General features: G+C 46.6%; 1 protein-coding gene across 1 annotated transcript; it reads left to right on the top strand.

The window, feature by feature from the left end:
- Positions 1-5780: 5780 nt before the first annotated feature.
- On the top strand, positions 5781-19738 carry DAO (D-amino acid oxidase; the record flags this gene model as incomplete). Its single annotated transcript, XM_079717537.1, has 10 exons — positions 5781-5977; positions 7352-7466; positions 8960-9036; positions 9675-9740; positions 11788-11842; positions 13066-13170; positions 14089-14171; positions 17522-17639; positions 18316-18414; positions 19607-19738. The coding sequence occupies exons 1-10, from the start codon at positions 5784-5786 to the stop codon at positions 19736-19738; spliced, it is 1044 nt and encodes a 347-aa protein (XP_079573663.1). The 5' UTR covers positions 5781-5783.
- Between the last annotated feature and the right edge of the window lie 1256 nt (positions 19739-20994).

The following is a 20994-nucleotide window of genomic DNA, read 5'->3' as shown; positions in this document are numbered from 1 at the left end:
ACTCAGTGTAGTGATTGTGAGATTCACCCAGTTGTTGTGTATAGCAGTATTTAATTTTTGCTTGGCTGTATAATATTCCATGGCATGAACTGTCTGAAAACACAGTTTGTTTATGCATTCTGATAGACATTTTGGTTAATTCCACTTTGGGACTATGAATGTTCTCGTACAAGCCTTTTGGTTGGCAGATGTCTTTACTTCTCTTGGGTATGTACATAAAAGTAGGGTTGCTGGGTTATAGGATGGACATATTTTTAGCTATAGTGGATACTGGGAGCAAGTTTTTAAATCTCAACTATGAAGAGAGAGTTAATAATAACGACACCTACTATTAGGGCTGCTGCCAGATTAAATGAGATAATCCAGGTAAAGTATTTAGAACTGGCACACTGAAATTCACAAAACACAAATCATTGCTAGAATGGGAATGGGAATAAAGTTATCTGGCTAGCTCTTGTTAACTTTTAAATGTTCCCATAATGAATTAGAGGCACAAGGAATTTCCCTAAGGTTGTGGGATATAAAAGTGACACATGACTATTGTAAAAAAAAAAAGTCAAATGAAATGGAAGCATATAAATAAAAGGTGGAGTTCACCCCATCTTTTTTATTATTAGAGAAAAGAGTATGCACTAGTATTTTGCATGCATTTTCTTATGTCATCTGCACATTTTTATTTGATAATGCCGAAGGTAAGGGGTTACAGGCTGGACCTTCAAAGCTGACCCAAAGGATGCTTCACCCAGGGCTGGTTGGTCCCTCTCTCTGGGCCTCAGTCTCTCCATCCATACGGTGAGGAGCCTTATGCTCTCTGAGCTCTAATAATCACTGCTCCAGGTCTAGCTCTGGCAGAGGAGGGACCTGGCATCCAGCCATTCGTGTCTCTGGGATACAGGAGAAAGAGCGACACATCTTTACAGCCCAAACAGGCATCGCCTGGAATCTCTCCTTGGCCTCATCCACCCAGCATCCCAGAATGGCATTAGGCTGGCTGGCTGGCCCTAGGAGCCCCTGTCCTATACCTCTGGCCTCACCTCAGGGGCTGCCAGGCTGACCACTCCCACTGTGCAGACTCCCCTCCCCCAGGGTGGCAGCAGGAAGAGGGAAGAAAGAGGATCGTCTCCAGCTGGCCCGGGAGACAAACCTTGTGCCCATCAGCCCTCCAAGAACCCCCATCCATTCTCCCTCCCTCCCCAAAGGCCTGTCCACAGGGACTTAGGATCAGCCAGAAAAGCCAGGCAACTTTTCAGGGACCGGAGCGAGGGGAGGTGAGGTCTCCCAGCCTGGTCCAGGTCCAGCCCCTGAGAGCAGTGTGGTGCCCAGCCCCACCCCTTGCTGTGCCCTGTCCGTAACTTCAGACTTTGACCCTGAGCTCCAGTCCCAGCTGAGGACAGGACGCCCCAGCCTCAGGAGCCTCCCTTTAGGAGATAGGACCCTGCACCCGTAGCAGCTGCCTCTTTTCTCCAGAAATTTGGCACGCCAGGTGAGCGGGGGCAGGGGTGGTGGCACAGCAGATCTGAGTGTCCTCCCAGTGTCGACAGAGAAGGTCCACGTTAGAGCCTGACGGAAGTGACAATCTTGCAGGGACCACAGGTAAGTGCCTTTACCTCTCCAAGCTTCAGTTTCCTCATATGGAAGATAAGGGTCATAACTCACCTCTTCCAGGGTTAATCTGAGTATGAAAAGAGGTGATGACTATAGGGGCTTAGCACAGAACTGGCACATAGCAAGTACTCAATAAATGGTCATTGTTATTGTTTGGGGGGCTGGGAGCTGGGAGATTGTAGCCTGGTTTTGCAGCGTTTACAGAATCTGTTCCATTTTACAGATAAACTCTGAAGCTTCACAGGAGTTAGCCACACGGAGCTGATTACATTCATTCAAATACCTCACCCGTAACTTGTTGATTTTTTTTTAAAAAGCAAGTCTTTCCTATTTTTTGCACATGTAGCCATCAAAGGCATGAGCTGCTTCAAGGTTCGTTCTAGGGACAAGGGAACTTATAAGCAAACAAATACAAGACTGAAAAGTAAGCGGAAGGTGTCAGCTGCCAATTTCTTGCCGGCCGCCAATTTCTTGCCGGCCGCCTAAAGAGCTCTATGGCGCAGCACAGAAAAGCTCAGATAGAACTGGGTCCAGATCCGAACGCTATCCCACACTGGCTGTGTGACTTTGGGGGAGTGACTTCCTCTCCCTGAACCTCAGTCCTGCGTCCATAGAACTTCTTAGAGCAGTTGAGAGGATAAAGTAAGAGGATGTCTGTGCTGCATCTATGTGTCTGGCAAGTGGCAGACAGCCAAAATTCCCTTCCTACTCCACAAATACATAGACATTACAATTACACACACACACACACACACACACAAGCACACGTAATAACTTCAGCTGTTTGCATCTTCCTGAATGCACACTCCAAGCATGCTTGTTTGAAGTAATGGCATAAAGCAGAAAACTGCAACACTAATAAAAACGTCAGCAACAACAAGCAAATGGTTGAATGATAACAGAGCTGTGTGCAGACGAGTCCAGGAGTTCATTACCCACATGCATGAATGATTTTACCCGAGGATGGGTCTGTCACATCCTACAGTCTGACTGCCAATTCTGATAAGAATCTTATGCATTTATATTCCACTTAAATGCATGCACACACACATGGTTGCTACAATCAGTATCAAATCTGATTCATTTATTTAACTAAGATAATTGACTTAGGACACACATTTTCCCTTTTCAATTCTATGCCTACCACCAACACAATAAAATTCCTGTACTCGTTGTATTTCGTGTTTTTTTTCAACGCAGGACTCGGAAGCCTTGACTGTTTTTCTTCGCCTGCTTGACTTGATGGTTTTTCAAATAGTGGGATTAGCACGGGGTGTAAGCACACAGCCTTGAGAGTCAGGCCGGCCTGGGCTCTGCTTCTCACCAGCTGGTGCCTAAGCCTCAGTTGCCTCATCTGTAAAATGGGCATAAGGACAACCCTGAGGGTTGTTAGAAGATTAAAGTAGATAATGCATGTCAATTTTATTTATTTATTTATTTATTTATTCTTGGCTGCATTGGGTCTTCATTGCTGCGCGCGGGCTTTCTCTAGTTGCGGCGAGCGGGGGCTACTCTTTGTTGTGGTGCACGGGCTTCCCATTGTGGTGGCTTCTCTTGTTGCGGAGTACGGGCTGGCTCTAGGCACGAGGGCTTCAGTAGTTGTGGCACACAGGCTCAGTAGTTGTGGCGCATGGGCTTAGCTGCTCTGTGGCATGTGGGATCTTCCCGAACCAGGGCTCAAACCCATGTCCCCTGCATTGGCAGGCAGATTCCTAACCACTGTGCTGCCAGGAAAGTCCCACATGTCAAGTTCTTAGCACAATGAGTAACACATACTAGAAGTTGAAAAGCTAGCAGCTGCTATTGTAATCTCCCCACTGCCAGGTCTTTTCTTTCACAGAGATTTTTAAACCCCAAGACTCTACAAATTTTTTGATCACAAACATGTGACTTTGACTGAGTGGTTCCCCTTCTGTGAACCTCAGTTTCCCCTTCTGCACGATGCCATCTTGCTTATCTTTAGAATTTTAGACATTGGAGAAACTGAGCCCTATGCTGTTACCTGTCCCTCTTTGTCTTGGCCAGTTGGTTCTAGAAGTTCCTCTGGGTCCCCCCCTCATGATCTTCTCTTGGGCATGTGCCACCATTTCTAACCAGAGGCTTTGCCACAGCCTTGTTATTGGAGACGTGCCATGTGATGGCTTCGGTCTGAAGTCTCCTTCTCCCTGCTCAGAAACCTCTCGCTCAGTCAAATGAAGTGACTTACCCAGGGTCACACAGCTGGTGTGTGCCAGAGCCAGGCTGTCTAACCCCCAGCCTGGGCTGTTACTGCCACCTCTCCAAGCCACACCGCCTCCTGGGTTCATTATGGGGAATTTGGAAAATACAGGAAAACCCTCCATTCCTGCCTTCTTACTGTCAATGTCAAAGTGGTCAAGGGCTTCCCTGGTGGCGCAGTGGTTGAGAGCCCGCCTGCCGACGCAGGGGACGCATCGGTCTGGGAGGATCCCACGTGCCGCGGAGCGGCTGGGCCTGTGAGCCATGGCCGCTGAGCCTGTGCGTCTGGAGCCTGTGCTCCGCACGGGAGAGGCCACAACAGTGAGAGGCCTGCGTACCGAAAAAAAAAAAAAAAAAAAAAAAGTGGTCAAATCTCCAGAGGATATGCAGAGACAGAAAGCCCAGAGAAGGGAAGTAACTTGGCCAAGGTCACACAGCAAGCCGGCAGTGAAGCCAGGTCTGCCTCTCCCTCCTTCCTCTCCCCTCCTCCACAGCCAGTGTTTTTCCCATTGTTATTTTCAAGGTGCTAGGGGACAGAAGCAGGCCACCACAGACTGAGGCCAGGCCCTGTACCAGGAACCTTGACCAGGCGAGTCATTGAATCTTCAGGCTGACCCCATGAGATGGGGTTAACCCTATTCCACAGCTGAGGAGATCGCATCTCCTGAGGCAAAGGATGGGGGAGGAGGCGAGGGGTCTCTGAAAGGGTCCCCCTGCAACTAAGCCCAGGCTCGAGTCTGGAAGCAGAATCACCCAGAGCAACGAAGCTTTTCCATTTTTTGGTTTTATCTCCAACTTGGCTGCTGAAACCCCAACAGAGTCCAGTTCTTGTGGGCTGGAGCCATTTTCCCCTTTACAAAACTAGGACATATTGAGAATGTCCTGCCGTTCAGGGCCATGGGCCGCAGTTGCCAGGAGGCGAGGTCTGTGGGAGGAGAGCTGTGAGCAGAGAGGAGGGAAAGTTGAATTTGGCCCTTCCGGGCACAAAAAGTCCCCTTGTTCTGCCTTAGCAGGAGCCTGCAGAATATTTCCCTGCTGTGCAGGCCCAAGTAGCTTCAAGGTCAAAAGCTGGTAGGTCTTCTAAACTTCTGAGGACCCAGCCAGCCAAGCACCCCAAGGCAGGCCTGGAGGGGATGTGCTGAAGATCTGAGTTCTGAGGCCAGACATTGCATCTGACTTGCTCACAGCTGCATCCACTAGCTGCCAGCTTAGCACACACTAGGTGTGCAGTGTGTATCAAGTTTACTTGAATTAAAATTAAATCCTGGCAGCACCATTTACTGGCTGTGTGACTTCAGGTAAGTTACTCCACCTCTCTGAGCCTTCGTTTCCTCATCTGTAGAATGGGGCCAATAACACCAACCCCTACTTTCTAAGAATGTGGGACACTTAGATGAAATGACACTTGGGAAGCGCTTAGTGCAGGGGCTGGCACACAGTAGGTGCTCCGCAAATGTCAGGAAGTCACTTCTTCTGCACTAGACACTGTGTTAAGCTTTTTACATTTGCCATCTTGTGGAAAACTCCCATCTACTCTCCGGGGCATGAGTTATTTTTCTCATTTTCCAGAAAAAGAATTTGAGGTTTGAGAAGCATCTTGGCCAAAGTCATGGCCAGCAGGGAGCAGAGTTGAGATCTGAGATTTGAAGCCCATTGTCCTAACCATTAGACTAACCAGACTACAGCTGGCCAGGCACTCTGCTGGGCCCTTTTTTTTTTCCCAGCCTGGGGACAGGGTATTCGAGGAGAGTCCCCAGAGAAAGCTGCATCACTTACTGGCTGTGTGAACTTAGGCAAGTTGCTTTGCCTCTCTGTGCCTCAGTTTTCCCGTGTGTAAGGGCCACTGAGGGAATCGAGTATAAAAAGGGCTGGGCGGTGTCTGGCATCTTCTAAGCCGTCAGTGGATGGCAGCGATGGTGGTGGTGGCATGCCTCAACCCTGACTTCCCGCAGGCTGGCACGATGCGTGTGGTAGTGATCGGAGCGGGCGTCATCGGGCTGTCCACCGCCCTCTGCATCCATGAGTGCTACCACTCCGTCCTGCAGTCGCTGGATGTGAAGGTCTACGCAGAACGCTTCACTCCGCTCACCAACACTGATGTGGCTGCCGGCCTCTGGCAGCCCTACCTCTCCGAGCCCAGCAACCCACAGGAGGCGTGAGTGAGGGTCCCAGAGGGTGGCCTGGGGCCAGAGGGGCTGAGTCTGCAGAGAGGATGTTCCCTCTCAGGGTTCCGGTCACCAATTACAACCCTTTGTGGAGGCTCTGGCCTGACATACTATAAAGACAATACGCATAAATATCGTCCCTGCTGTGGGCCAGACAGATGCTATACTTGATCGTGGCCGAAAGGCTAAGAAGCCATGTGTGCCAGACAGATGGAGGCTTTGTCTCCATCCCTCACCTAAACCGGGTGGCTGTGGATGCTCAATGCATCTGTCCATCAGGAACGCCTCTAAGTGGGTGGATGGACGTTCAAGTTTAGCAAAGTGGCAGAGGTCACTGTGTCAGTTTAGAAACCACCAGCTGCTTCAACAAAGGAACCCTCAAATGAGTAACGGCTCAAACACAAGTTTCATTCTCATGCCCATAAATTCCAAAACCAGTATTCCTGATCAGTAGGTGGCAATTCAGGGGCCCAGGCTCCTTCCATCTCATGGCTCTGCCATCCTCCTTGTGGCTTCTGATGTTCCCATGGGCCAGTGCCTGTAGAAGGAGCACAGCATGAGGACCACCTGGAAGGAGACGTTAGGGTCAGTTGGCAAGAACGCAGCCACATGGTCACACCTATCTGCAAGGCAGTCTAGGAAATGTTGTTGAGCTGTGTGCCCGGCGGGGAGAGAAAGTGTTCAGAAGCAGTAAGTGATGCCTGCCACTGGCATTCACAGTGGGGGGTGCCCAGAGTGAGCCTGAACCACGGGGCTCACAGTCCCCCAAGCAGTCAAAGCTTTCATTTAAACTCGCAGCTACGTGATCCCAAGCCAGAGGTAGGCTCCAAATAGTTATGATGGAGCATCCTTTTTTTTTTTTAATTTGAAGTATAGTTGATTTACAATGTTGTGTTAATTGCTGCTGTACAGCGAAGTGATTCAGTTATACATATATATATATATATATATATACATTCTTTTTTTATATTCTTTTCCATTATGGTTTATCACAGGATATTGAATATAGTTCTCTGTGCTATACAGTAGGACCTTGCTGTTTATCCATTCCGTATACAATAGCTTACATCTGCCATCCCCCAGCCTTTCACTCCATCCCTCCCCCAACCAACCCCCTCCCCCTTGGCAACCACAAGACTGTTCTCTATGTTGATGGAGCATCCTTTGTTACCCCTCTCCTCTATCCTATTAATGGGAAAATAGTAGAAAGTTTGGGGAGGGGGAAGACCTGTAGCATTTGGGGCACTGCAGAGTAAACGTGGGATTTCTGGATTTGGACACATCCCACCAACCTGACCACAGCCCCATGCAAGCCAACCCTTGGAGCTTTCATTAGGTGACTGAGATCTGGGGGATCCTTCTAGGCACTGGAACCAGCAGACCTTCAACTATCTCCTGAGCCACATCGGTTCTCCCAACGCTGCAGACATGGGCCTGGCCCCAATCTCAGGCTACAACCTCTTCCGTGAAGCCGTTCCGGTGAGTGAGAAGTCCCTGACCATAAACCATAGGGCAGAGCCTTGATCAGAGACCAGAGTGTGGCAGCGGGTGGGGGTGGGGGGTGGTACTTTGAGCCTCTTAGGCAAAGACTCCTGTGTTCAAAACAGGTTTACTTTAATTTCTATTTTTGCTTTCAAAATCATTTTCATTTTCAACTTTGTTATTAAATTGGCAGAGACCAAAGAATCTTCTGATGAATCAGGGAAACTAGCCCTTCTTGAGTGGTATGGGTGAAATACAGACACATCCTGGAGTGGGAGGCACTTGACGCTGAAGCCAAAAGGTTTCCTGCTCCCCTGGAGGTTCCAGGACTTCCCATCAAGATGGACTAAAACACTCACCCTGGCACAGACTTCTAAAGTACTTACTATGTGCCAGGCCCTGTCCTAACCACTTTATAACTAATGGCTCATTAAATTTTCATCATAACCAGGAAGTAAGTGCTATCATTGTCCTCCTTTTGCAGATGAGAAACTAGAGGCTCCGAGAATTGGGGTAACTTACTTGAACTCACAAAGCTTTAAGTGGCAAAGATCGAATTTGAACCCAGCTCGAATGAAAGGCAAAGCCATGGGGGATGTTCTCAGGTTGTTTGGAGGGGGTGGTCTGGCTGGGTGCCCAGAATCCCATGCCAGTTCTCCCATTGAATGTTTATTCAATGTCTAGCACTGTGCTAAGGTATTACTTTCATTATCTGTTACCTTCCAAGAGTGATTATTAACTCCATTATACAGATAAGAAAACTGAGTCTCAGAGAATTCAAAGTGGTCAGTGGTGAGGCCAAAATCTCCCCCCAGGTTGTCTGACTCTGCTACTTCCCACTCTCATTCTTTGATGACCTTCACTGTTGCCCCTTTTTTTCTCCTCTGTTTATGCCCCTTACCCTATCACTCATCCTCAGCCTTATTCTTTTTTTTTTTTTTTTTTTTTTTTTGCGGTACGCGGGCCTCTCACTGTTGTGGCCTCTCCCGTTGCGGAGCACAGGTTCCGGACTCGCAGGCTCTGGACGCGCAGGCTCAGCGGCCATGGCTCACGGGCCCAGCCACTCCACGGCATGTGGGATCTTCCCGGACTGGGGCACGAACCCGTGTCCCCTGCATCGGCAGGCAGACTCTCAACCACTGCGCCACCAGGGAAGCCCACTCAGCCTTATTCTTACCCTTCATATAGCATCATGGTTAAGAACATGGACTCTGAAGCCAAACTGTGTGGGTTCGAATCTCAGCTCCACCACTTATTAGCTGTGTGACCTTAGACAAGTTACTTAACCTCTCTGAGCCTCAATGGGCCCATCTGCAAAATGGAACTAAAAATAGTATCTACCTCAATGAGTTGTTGTAAAGATTATTGGATTGGTATGAGTAAAATGCTTGGAACAGCAACTTACACACAGAAAACATTATATAAGTTTTTGTTATTATCATTCTTATTGATGTTCATCCATCCCTGTGCCGCCTTCTCTTCTTCTAAAGGACCCTTACTGGAAGGATGTAGTTCTGGGATTTCGGAAGCTGACTCCGAGAGAGCTGGACATGTTTCCCGAGTACAGGTAAGGTTACTGCCATGGGTGAAGGAGCTGAGGCCCCACAGTTCAGATAGACTTGTCCAAAACATGGAGGCACCAAATTTCCTGTTCCATCCCTGGTCTAGAGCCCCATACTCTGGTCTCCCAGTGCTCTGTCCAGCTCTTTCAGAGAGCCCACCCACCCAAACTGCACCTTAGACTAGGGAGGTAGGGGATACGGAATCATAGATCTCAAGCCCAGAAGTTCCATAACACTATCCTATTTTGTAGATGAGGAAACTGAGCTTCAGAGAGGCCAAGTCCCTTCCCCAGGTCAAGTGACCAGAATGGGATTCCAACCCAGTCCAAACCCCTCTATTCTTTTCGCTATAGCCTGATGCCTCTCTGGTCCTCTCTTCACCTCACCCCATGTCTAAACCCTCTCTACAGATGCACATTAATCTCCACTTGCACACCCCAATGTCAGGAATGGCTTTGTCTGATACAAAATATTCCCTTGCTTTGAGCTGAAAACCACTTCCTCCTTGAATGTCACCCAGTGGTCCTTGCTCCACCCTTTGGGGGCCCAAAGAATGTGACAGCTTCCACCTCCATATGATAGCTTTCAAATATAGCTGTGATTCTGATCCTTTATTCTCACCTTTTGCCTACTGTGACTCTAGCTATGGCTGGTTCAACACAAGCCTGATTCTGGAGGGAAGGAAGTATCTGCAGTGGCTGACGGAAAGGTGAGATTTTCAGCTACACTTTGAGGAAAGCACCTCTCAGGGACCAGGGCTGTAGTGGATGATTGTTCATGGGATTTGTCTTTGTATTGACCAACCCCAAATGTTGATGAAAACCTTTAGGTTTGGTGGGAGCTATCCTTGTTCCTGACCACCTCTGTGCACTAAGACAGTGGCTTCCACACCTTGTTGGAGCCACCTGGAAAGCTTCTTACATGTGATACAGTATTTATTATCAGCCTTACTAAAATCTGTGATGGCTGTGTAATAGCTTTAAATAGATTCTCTTAAGTTTTCCAGATATATTTACATCATCTACAAAACATAAGTTGTTTTTTTTTTAATTAAAAAAATTTTTATCAATTAATTTATTTATTGGCTGCATTGGGTCTTCCTTGCTGCGCGCGGGCTTTCTCTAGCTGCGGTGAGCAGGGACTACTCTTCATTGCGGTGCACAGGCTTCTCATTGTAGCGGCTTCTCTTGTTGCAGAGCACGGGCTCTAGGCATGTAGGCTTCAGTAGCTGTGGCATGCAGGCTCAGCAGTTGTGGCTCACGGGCTCTAGAGTGCAGGCTCAGTAGTTGTGGCACATGGGCTTAGTTGTTCTGCAGCATGTGGGATCTTCCCAGACCAGGGCTCGAACCCGTGTCCCCTGCATTGGCAGGAGGATTCTTAACCACTGCACCACCAGGGAAGTCGGTTTTTATTTTTATACCTCATTTTTTTTTTCTTGTCTAATTGCTGTACCTCTAGAATAACACTAACTAATACAGATGATAGAGGATGTCCCTGTCTTGTTCCTTATGTTGATAGGAATCTTGTAGTGTTCTAAATTGGCAAACATTAGCTTGAGAGATACAATTTGTATTCATATTCACATACATTCATATTAAGGAAGATTCCATATATTTCCTATATATTATTATTTTATTAAGATTTAAAAAAAACTGGAATGGATGGTGGCTTTTTTTTTTTTTAACATTTATTTATTTATTTATTTATTTTTAATTTATTTTTTTGTGTGTGGTACGCGGGCCTCTCACTGTTGTGGCCTCTCCCGTTGTGGAGCACAGGCTCCGGACGCACAGGCTCAGCGGCCATGGCTCACGGGCCCAGCCGCTCCGCGGCATGTGGGATCTTCCCGGACCGGGGCACGAACCCATGTCCCCTGCATCGGCAGGCGGACTCTCAACCACTGCGCCACCAGGGAAGCCCCTGGATGGTGGCTTTTATCAAATGACTTGGGGAGGTTTTTAAAAATATAGATTTCAGGACCTCACTTTATATCCACTGAATCAGATTCTCTGGAGTGGGGCTCAGAAATTTGTATTGTAAGAAGTTCCCTGAGTGATTGTAATTATCAGCCAGGTTTGGAAACCATTGTATTAAAACATGGTTATGTCTCCTAACCTTGGGACACTTATGACTCTTATCCAGCCCCTTCCAGGAAAGAATGCTCCCAGATTTTCTATCTTGAGGAAACCATGTGGATAAAATAACCCTGATATTATGCTTTAACTTGCATGTGGTTTACTTCCTATTCTTTTAATGTTTCTACTATATTTCTAACAGTGACATACATTTTTTTCTCTGTGAAATTTAGGGAGGGGTGGGTGTCCCCAGCCCACCTCCTTCCTCATGCTCTGCTTCAGATAAAGAAGTAATTCGCCTTTGGCCCAACCCTGCCTCTCCTCCACCCTGCATCTCATTCCCTTTGATAATACAAAGCAGGGTGGTGGTAGTAAGAGGCCTGGGTTTGAGTCCTAATCCCATCATAGACTCACTGTACGACTTTCAGCAAGGCCCTTCTCCCATCTCCATCTGCCCAGCATGGGGCTTGGACCATCTCAGGTTTCCCAAGGGACATTTCGTGGACCACTAGTCCGTCAAGGTGCTCATGAACTGGACTACACAGCCATATTCTCAAGAAGCATCCTGTGGGACTAACATCCACAAGAGGTTCTTTGGGAAATGTCCCCCATGCCATCCTCTTGGAGGGATGGGACAGAGAACTGAATACTGGATTTTTTTTATGTGTTTGATCACCCCAGGTTAACTGAGAGAGGAGTGAAATTCCTCCTAAGGAAGGTGGAGTCTTTTGAGGAGGTGAGCTGCTGGGCTGGAAGGGGCTGGATGTGGGAGAGAGGAGAAGAGGGGAGGCCTTTGCTTCCTGTTGCAGGGTTGGGGGGCCCCTTCTCAGGCTCCTAGCATCCCTTTGAGGTCTGTCCCAGATTCTAGGTCTATTTTTAATCCCAGAAGGACTCAGGCATTCTGCCTTGATGTTGGTGTCACAAGCAAAGGGACAGTGGGATCATGGTGGCCATTAGGGGCTATATCTATATCTGAGCCTCAGTGAGTATTAGGGCCAGAGAGCTGGCTGCCTCTTCTCAATATCAGCTGTACCACACACCCAAGTTCCGGATGCTTGGTTGCTTCTTACCAACATCTGGGATGATGTTCCTACAAAGTCAAGGCCCTCCACTGACTTACCTCCAGAGTGACACCACCATCATTAATAATGACAGTAGCAGCTACCATCAGCAGGTACTGGCTATATACCAGGAGCTTTGCTGTATGACCTCACTCAATCTCAGTACCCAGAGCAGTGCTTGGCACATGGAAGACTCTTGTACTTGCAGCCACTAACGTGTACGAGCATCTGCTCTAGGTCAAGCCGTGAGGGGCACTTGGAATACATACTTGACTTAGACACAGTTCTCAATCCCAAGGGGCTCACAGCCCAGTGTGGCAAACACTGGCTCATGAAAAATAGCAGTGTGACCCAGGACTGACCTGTGAGGGGAGTCACTGGGGCTGGGCTGGGAGTTTGGGTGCCCACGTTGCTACATCCTTGGGCTGTGGAGCTTCCCATACAATGCACGGAGCTGGGGCTTCCAATGTGCCTTCCTCAGATGTCTTGGCAGAGCAGAAGACAAGAGAATGAAACAGAAAGGAGTCAGAAGGAGGGAGAAGACTATCTCTGTGTCCTTTCTGACTTCTTCTAGGTTTCCCCCTTCCGTAGTATTCTTTTCCAAACACTTTTATAGGCAGAGTCATACTGGAGCCTCACAGCACACTATGAACAGATGTTACCAGCCCCATTTTATAGCTAAGGAATCTGATCTGAAACTTGAGGAGGTGATGGGACATTTCTGAGGTCACACAGTAGGTAAATGGCAGAGCGGAATTTGGAGGCAGGTCCATGGGTTCCTCACTGAGTCCCCTCCTGGCTGTTCCACAGGGAGCAGAGAGTTGCAGGCTGGGAGGATGCAAGGGATACTAAGGTCCTCATCCCCTCCCATCCCACCTGCCCTGTTGGTTGCTACCAGGTGGCAAGAGGAGGCGCTGATGTGATTATCAACTGCACTGGGGTATGGGCTGGGGCTTTGCAACCAGATCCCCTGCTGCAGCCAGGCCGGGGGCAGATCATTAAGGTGAGTCTGAAGGTGAGGGATGAGCTTTTGTTGTCAGATTGTTTCTGCCTCTTTATTTCATCTCCAAGGATAGAGGCTGAATCGGGGGACATCTGTTAGAGGAACCCCCCAGTGTTCAGGGAATTTGCATGTTAAAGAAACAAGAAGAACCAACACGACCCTCCCAAACATACTCTTTCTTGGGTGAGGTTCTTCTTAATAGTAAAGCGTGTGTGTGTGTGTGTGTGTGTGTGTGTGTGTGTGTGTGTGTGTTTGTCCATATGTGGAAGCTGCATATGCCTGCCATATTAAAAAGAGCAAACAGTTATGGAATGCCTACTAAGTGCCAGACACAGACCCAAGTACTTCACTGTGTTAATTAATTTGATCCTTGCTGCAACCCTTTGAGATGGGTACTATCACATCACCATCGCCATCTTACAGATGGGGAAACTGAGGCACGGAGGAATTAAGTAACTTGCACAAGTTCACATCACAGTAAGTGATGGAACTGGGATTAGAACAGGTAACCTGGTTTAAGAGCCCAGGTGTGTAAACATTGTTCCACACCAGCTCTGTGTATGTGTGCATGTGCCTGAGGCATGCCTATTTGTGGGTGTGTGTGCCCATGTGAGTACTGGAGTGTATTCATAGGTATGTGTGTTCCCGAGGTGGGCTAATGTATACGTGCATTTACACGTGTTGGGCTTTTCTGTGGATGAGAATGTGTGATGCTTCAGGGACTGGGGTAGCTCTCGATCAGGGCAGCTCTTCCTACAAAAGCAAGCAGTCTGGTGCAGACTTGGGACAGAGGGGTCATTGAGGGCTACGGAATGACTTTGCCGCTGTTGTCAGAACATCTGGTCATAGAGGGGAGCAGGCGATGGGAGCCCACTGATTTAACTCTTCTGATGAGACTTCTCTGTCTTCAATCAACAGGTGGATGCCCCATGGATGAAGCACTTCATTCTCACCCATGACCCAGAGAGAGGCATCTATAAGTCCCCATACATCATCCCAGGGTAAAAATCTGATATTGTAGGTCAGAAGAGGGGGCACCTTCCTGCTCTTTTTATGCCCCTGCTGCCTGCTCCAGGGCTCTTTCTTAAGTCTTTTCAGGTTTTTTCCTCCAATGCTTTTAAGTGAGGTTGAGCCGTTAAACCTCTGGGAAGGCAGGACTCAGCCTTAACTGCCACATCGCGCGGCTTGTGCGATCCCCGACCAGGGATCGAACCCAGCCCCTCGGTAGTGAAAGTGCAGAGTCCTAACCACTGGACCACCAGGGAATTCCCCTGGGCTCCTGGCTTCTATCTTGAACATAATCTGGGATGACAGTAGTGGGGATGCTGGAGACAAAGGTAGTGGATGTGATGGCAGTGACACCAGCAGTGTTGTGAACAGCAATAATGGTGGTGGTGATGGGGTTGATGATGATAATAATGTGGATAGAGGAATGGTGGTAGTGGAGATAGTATTGTTACAGAAGAGGAGATCAGTGTTGATGGTGGTGGTGAGCGGGAGTTGGGGGTGGCAGTTGGTGCTGATGAAGATGACACTTATCAATGATGACTTTTAATAATATGGCAGAGATGACAGTCTCAAAGGCCATGTTAATGTTGTGACTGTGCTGACTGCCTCAATGGCGATGTTAGTGGTGTGGCGGAGATGATGGTATCAATGGCAATGCTAATGGTGGTGGTGGAAATGGTGAATGGGATTGATGGTGATATATTAATGGTAGCAAAGAAGGCAGTAGTGAAGATGATGTTGTTGATGGAGATGACAATGTTTTTCCCATATTTATTGAGATATAATTGACATATAACATTGTGTACATTTAAAATGTACAACACGATGATTTGATATATGTATATATTGTGAAATGATTATCACAATAAGGTTAGTTAACGCATCCATCAACCACATAACTATAGTTTTTTTGTGGGTGTGGTGAGAACATTAAAGATCTACTCTCTTAGCAACTTTCAAGTACATAATACAGTATTGTTAACTATCATTACTATGCTGTACATTAGAAGGGACAACAATGATGATAGTGATGTTAATGGTGATGGTGGAGGTGGTGGTGTTTGATGGTAATGACAATGGCAATTGCAGTGATTATTTTTTTGAATTTTATTTTTTTTATACAGCAGATTCTTCTTAGTTATCTATTTTATACATATTAGTGTATATATGTCAATCCCAATCTCCCAGTTCATCCCCCCCACCACCACCCATGCTTTCCCCCTTTGGTGTCCGTACATTTGTTCTCTATATCTGTGTCTCTATTTCTGCCTTGCAAACCAGTTCATCTGTAGCATTTTTCTATATTTCACATGTATGCGTTAATATATGATATTTGTTTTTCTCTTTCTGACTTACTTCACTCTGTATGACAGTCTCTAGGTCCATCCACGTCTCTACAAATGACCCAATTTTGTTCCTTTTTATGGCTGAGTAATATTCCATTGTATATATGTGACACATCTTCTTTATCCATTCGTCTGTCGATGGGCATTTAGGTTGCTTCCATGACCTGGCTATTGTAAATAGTGCTGCAATGAACATTGGGGTGCATGTGTCTTTTTGAATTATGGTTTTCTCTGGGTATATGCCCAGTAGTGGGATTGCTGGGTCATATGGTAATTCTATGTTTAGTTTTTTAAGGAACCTCCATACTGTTCTCCATAGTGGCTGTATCAATTTACATTCCAACCAACAGTCAAGAGGGTTCCCTTTTCTCCACACCCTCTCCAGCATTTGTTGTTTGTACATTTTCTGATGATGCCCATTCTAACCAGTGTGAGGTGATACCTCATTGTAGTTTTGATTTGCATTTCTCTAATAATTAGTGATGTTGAGCAGCTTTTCATGTGCCTCTTGGCCATCTGTATGTCTTCTTTGGAGAAATGTCTACTTAGGTCTTCTGCCCATTTTCTGATTGGGTTGTTTGTTTTTTTAATATTGAGCTGCATGAGCTGTTTATATATTTTGGAGATTAATCCTTTGTCCGTTGATTTGTTTGCAAATATTTTCTCCCATTCTGAGGGTTGTCTTTTTGTCTTGTTTATACTTTCCTTTGCCGTTTATAGTTTGCTTTTGCTTAAAAGCAAAAGCTTTTAAGTTTCATGAGGTCCCATTTGTTTATTTTTGTTTCTATTTCCATTATTCTAGCAGGTGGGTCAAAAAAGATCTTGCTGTGATTTATGTCAAAGAGTGTTCTTCCTATGTTTTCCTCTGAGTTTTATAGTGTCCAGTCTTACATTTAGGTGTTTAATCTATTTTGAGTTTATTTTTGTGTATGGTGTTAGGGAGTGTTCTAATTTCATTCTTTTACATGTAGCTGTCCAGTTTTCCCAGCACCACTTATTGAAGAGACTGTCTTTCCTCCACTGTATATCCTTGCCTACTTTGTCAGAGCTTAGTTGACCATAGGTGCATGGCTTTATCTCAGGGTTTTCTATCCTGCTCCATTGATCTATACTTCTGTTTTTGTGCCAGTACCATATTGTCTTGATTACTGTAGCTTTGTAGTATAGTCTGAAGTCAGGGAGTCTGATTCCTCCAGCTCCATTATTTTCCCTCAAGATTGCTTTGGCAATTCGGGGTCTTTTGTGTCTCCATACAAATTTTAAGATTTTTTGTTCTAGTTCTGTAAAAAATGCCATTGGTAATTTGATAGGGATTGCACTGAATCTGTAGATTGCTTTGGGTAGTATAGTCATTTCACAATATTGATTCTTGCAATCCAGGAACATGGTATATCTCTCCATCTGTTTGTGTCATTTTTGATTTCTTTCATCAGTGTCTTATAGTTTTCTGAATACAGGTCTTTTACCTCCTTACGTAGGTTTATTCCTAGGTATTTTATTCTTTTTGATGGTATTATTAGCAGAGATTATAATGTTCTTTTAAGTTTATTTAATATTTTAATTTTTTTGGAGTATAGTTGATTTACAATATTGTGTTAGTTTCAGGTATATAGCAAAGTGATTCATCTATACATATACATATGTTCATTCTTTTTTAGATTCTTTTCTTATATAGATTATTGCAGACTATTGAGTAGTCTGCAATAAACTGTTGCTACACAATAGGTTATACATCCCTGTGCTACACAGTAGGTCCTTGTTAGTTATCTATCTTATATATAGTAGTGTGTGTGTGTTCATCCCAAGCTCTTGATTATCACTCCCCGCTATGTTTCCCTTTGGTAACCATAAATCTGTTTTTGATACCTGTGGGATGATAATGTTGAAGTTGATTTAGGCAAACATGGTGGTAAGGGTGAGCATGGCAATGACCCTCCCCCCCGTTATCTCAAAGATTTCGTTTTCCTTCATCCTTGACCCTGCCCACTTTTATCAAGGATCCAGGCAGTGACTCTTGGAGGCATCTTCCAGCTGGGGAACTGGAGTGAGACAAACAATATCCAGGACCACAACACCATTTGGGAAGGCTGCTGCAGACTGGAGCCCACACTGAAGGTAAGGTGGGGAGAGATATCAGTGCCCTAGACCAGGATCCTAGCAGTTTGATGATCATAAGGACACTTGAAGATGGGAAGATATCATGACTGGGATAACTGGACAAAATAATTCCAACAAGGGACTCTGGATTATACCCGAATTTGACAATGTACAGGGAAGTCCTGCTGTGGGTTGATGAAACCTATCTGGTCATGGCTAAGAGTTGCTCTCTCTTGAGGTGACATCCCTTAAAAACCTTAGTCTGTCTTCACAAGGAGCAGATGTATTTGTTGCAGAAATCTCAGTTTTCACAATTGCCTGCTAGTGGTGATAACAATAGTGATGGTCATGAAGACAAGGATGGAAGTAGTGGTTGGTGTTGTTGAGGGTGATGAAAACGCTGAGAGTGGTGATAATGGTAGTGATGAGGCGATATTATGGTGGTGGTTGGTGGGGACGGTGACTGATAAAGATGGGATAGTTGATAGAACTGGTGGTGAGATGGTAGTAGGATAGTAATGATGTTGGTGGCCAATAAAGGTGGTGATGATCTTAGTGGTAATTAACAAAAGTGACTATGATAGTGGTGGTGGCGGTGATGGTAATGAAGTTCCAAAAGTTAACTCTCTATCACCTAAAAATGGCATCAGAAAAAAAAAATCCAGAGATGAATTACCAACAATTTTCTTTCCAGGATGCAAAAATTGTTAGTGAATGCACTGGCTTCCGGCCAGTACGCCCCCAGGTTCGACTAGAAAGAGAACAGCTTCATGTTGGATCTTCAAACACAGAGGTATGCTCTCCTGGCAAGGAAAGCAATGCCATCCCTCAACTCCTAAGAAGTCTCTGGCATTTTGAGGGGAACAGTCATGCTGACCTCAGGTGGGGGCAGTGGTGGCTAATATCCCCTCCTCTATAAATGGGGAAACTGAGGCTCAGTGATGGTAAAGGGCCTGCTCAAGTTTACATAGAGGGCAGTGCCTCAATTTGCTAGAGCCTGTGGTCGAATAGAAGGAAAAGGGGACTTTATTGAGCATCTACTTTGTGTCCACGACAAGAATGACCTAACTGAATCTCCCCTACAGCTCTTTGGGACAGGGACTGTTCACCCCATGCTTCAGATGAGCAAACTGGGGTTCCCAGAAGTGGAAGTCAACTTGCCTACATCAGACCAGTGGTGAGGGGCAAGGCTGGGATGTGGTTTGAATCTGAGTCCAGAGCCATTTCCCAGATGTCCACGTTGTGGCTGCTCCATCATCTCTCTGGGTTCCCCTCTCATGTCCTCTCTCATGGGCTAGGAATTGGCCTTATTGAAAAGGCAAGGGTTGTCCTGGGCTGAAGGAATCTAGGTCACCCATCCTCCTTCATTCTGATCCTTTGGAGGTGGGGTGTATAGAGAAGTTTTGTGTATGTGTCATGTGTCCATAGAGTGTTGTGTGTCTGTCTGTAGAGAGGTCATATGTGTGTGTGTGTGTGTGTGTGTATGCGTGTGTGTGTCTGTATAGCAGTGGGGTTGGGGGGAGAGTCACAGATAGAGTTGAACTCCCTGCTGATGGTTTTAGCTTTGAAAAAGACCCCTGGCGTCTTGCCTCTCTCCAGGGTCCATCCATACAGCGCCCCTTCTTTTCTTTGGTGGGTAGAAGAGTCTACCTATTAACATCCTGTGTGGAGCAGGATGGGAACAAGGAAAGTGATTTAGGGAACTTCAAATAATTTGATGTGGTGGGGGGAATCTCAGACCTCAAGTTCCAGGTGATTCTACTTTTTCTGTGTTGAGTGCTTAAAGCAGGTCTGCCTCCTAAACAGAAGAGGAGTCTAGGGTGTTGACCTCCAACTCCCCAAACACTCCCCCTGACTACCCTTCCAGGGGTTCCCATATCCCACCAGGGATGGTACCAAGAGGAGCTCTGGTACCACCAGGCTTACCTAGGATACTTCAGGAAGCTCCTGAATCTTCTAGGGACCTTCTCTCTTGCCTCTCCCAGGTCATCCACAACTATGGCCACGGAGGCTATGGGCTCACCATCCACTGGGGCTGTGCCCTGGAGGTGGCCAAGATCTTTGGGAAAATCCTGGAAGAAAGGAATTTGCTCAGGATGCCACCATCCCACCTCTGAAGATGCCAGTGACCTCCGCCTCCCCCACAAAAACTCCCTGCTCCCCTCAGCCAACTAATCATCACACCATTAACCCCCCACTCTACCTGGAAGCACAAGGTGAGAGGAAACCACAAGGTCAGTTCCTGAAGGAGAGTCCTGCGCCCTCTGATGGCTGAGGTCTCTCCACCCTCTCCAGGCCTGACATTAAGAACAGCTGGAGGCTGTTATCCCATGAGTCCTCAGAGGAAGGAAAACTCAGAATATCCAAGTGGCGAAGGAGCTCTGAGTGAGGGAGGCTGTGAGGGAGCCCCGAGTGAGGGAGATCTGGGTGATGGAGGCTGTTGCAACCTTGGTTCTCTAAGGCCACAGAATGCACTTGAGGTAACTGGTATCAGATTTCACTGAAGGAATTTATACATAGAACTGGGGTATGGAGAAGGCAGAAGAGGAGAGCCATTGAACTAGCAACTGTTCCACAGATGCCTGTTCCACATCCAGGACTCCTAATGGCTTCAGCTGCCCACTAGCGGCCCCACGGGCACTATGTAACCCTTGAGGAGGACCCCTTGGGGGTCATCCCCAAAGGAGCCCCTCTATAGATAACTAAATTCACCAAGCAGATTGAACGTGTCCCTTACCTTCTGGCTAGCACGCTCTGGGATAGCAAACAGGTTTCCAGATGTTTTTCAGAGCTTTGAACGAGCCCAGATGGCACCTTAGCATCTTCATCCCTAATTATCTGCCTCAGCCTCTGAGGTGAATTTTTATCCCTCCGGGGCTTTGGTAAAAACCAGAGCCTAGTATTCCTCATGCATGTGGGACCAGTGACACCCTATGTGCTGTGAAGAGGTCTTGTTGGCCCATGCCATCTATATCCATGTCATTTCACCTGATGGGCTCTTCATGGAGCATCTGCCATGAAGATTTTGCCTGGCCCTAAGCTAAGCAGAGGGTATAAGAGCCAAGATCTTAGAATTCCTGCCCTAATCATAATAACAACAATTATTATTTTTATTATAGTTATAATTTTTTGCATTCTAACTGGCTACCAGTGCTCAACTCTTACAAAATGAAGTATCTATTATTCCCATTTCGTAGGTGAGAAGACCAAGGCACAGAGAGGCAATACAAGGTCAGCAGCTGGGAAGGGGTAGAATGGAGATTCAGGGCCAGAAATTATGTGATTCCAGTGCCTCACTTTCAACCACCATGAAACAATGAATCCCAGGTTGGGGGGAAATATATAGTTATGAAGGAATTGGTTGGCCTCCTCC

Source organism: Hyperoodon ampullatus, assembly GCF_949752795.1.
Source record: "Hyperoodon ampullatus genome assembly, chromosome: 13".
NCBI lineage: Eukaryota > Metazoa > Chordata > Mammalia > Artiodactyla > Ziphiidae > Hyperoodon > Hyperoodon ampullatus.
The sequence above is the reverse complement of the archived record's forward strand: the minus strand, read 5'-3'. Positions and strand labels throughout refer to the sequence as shown.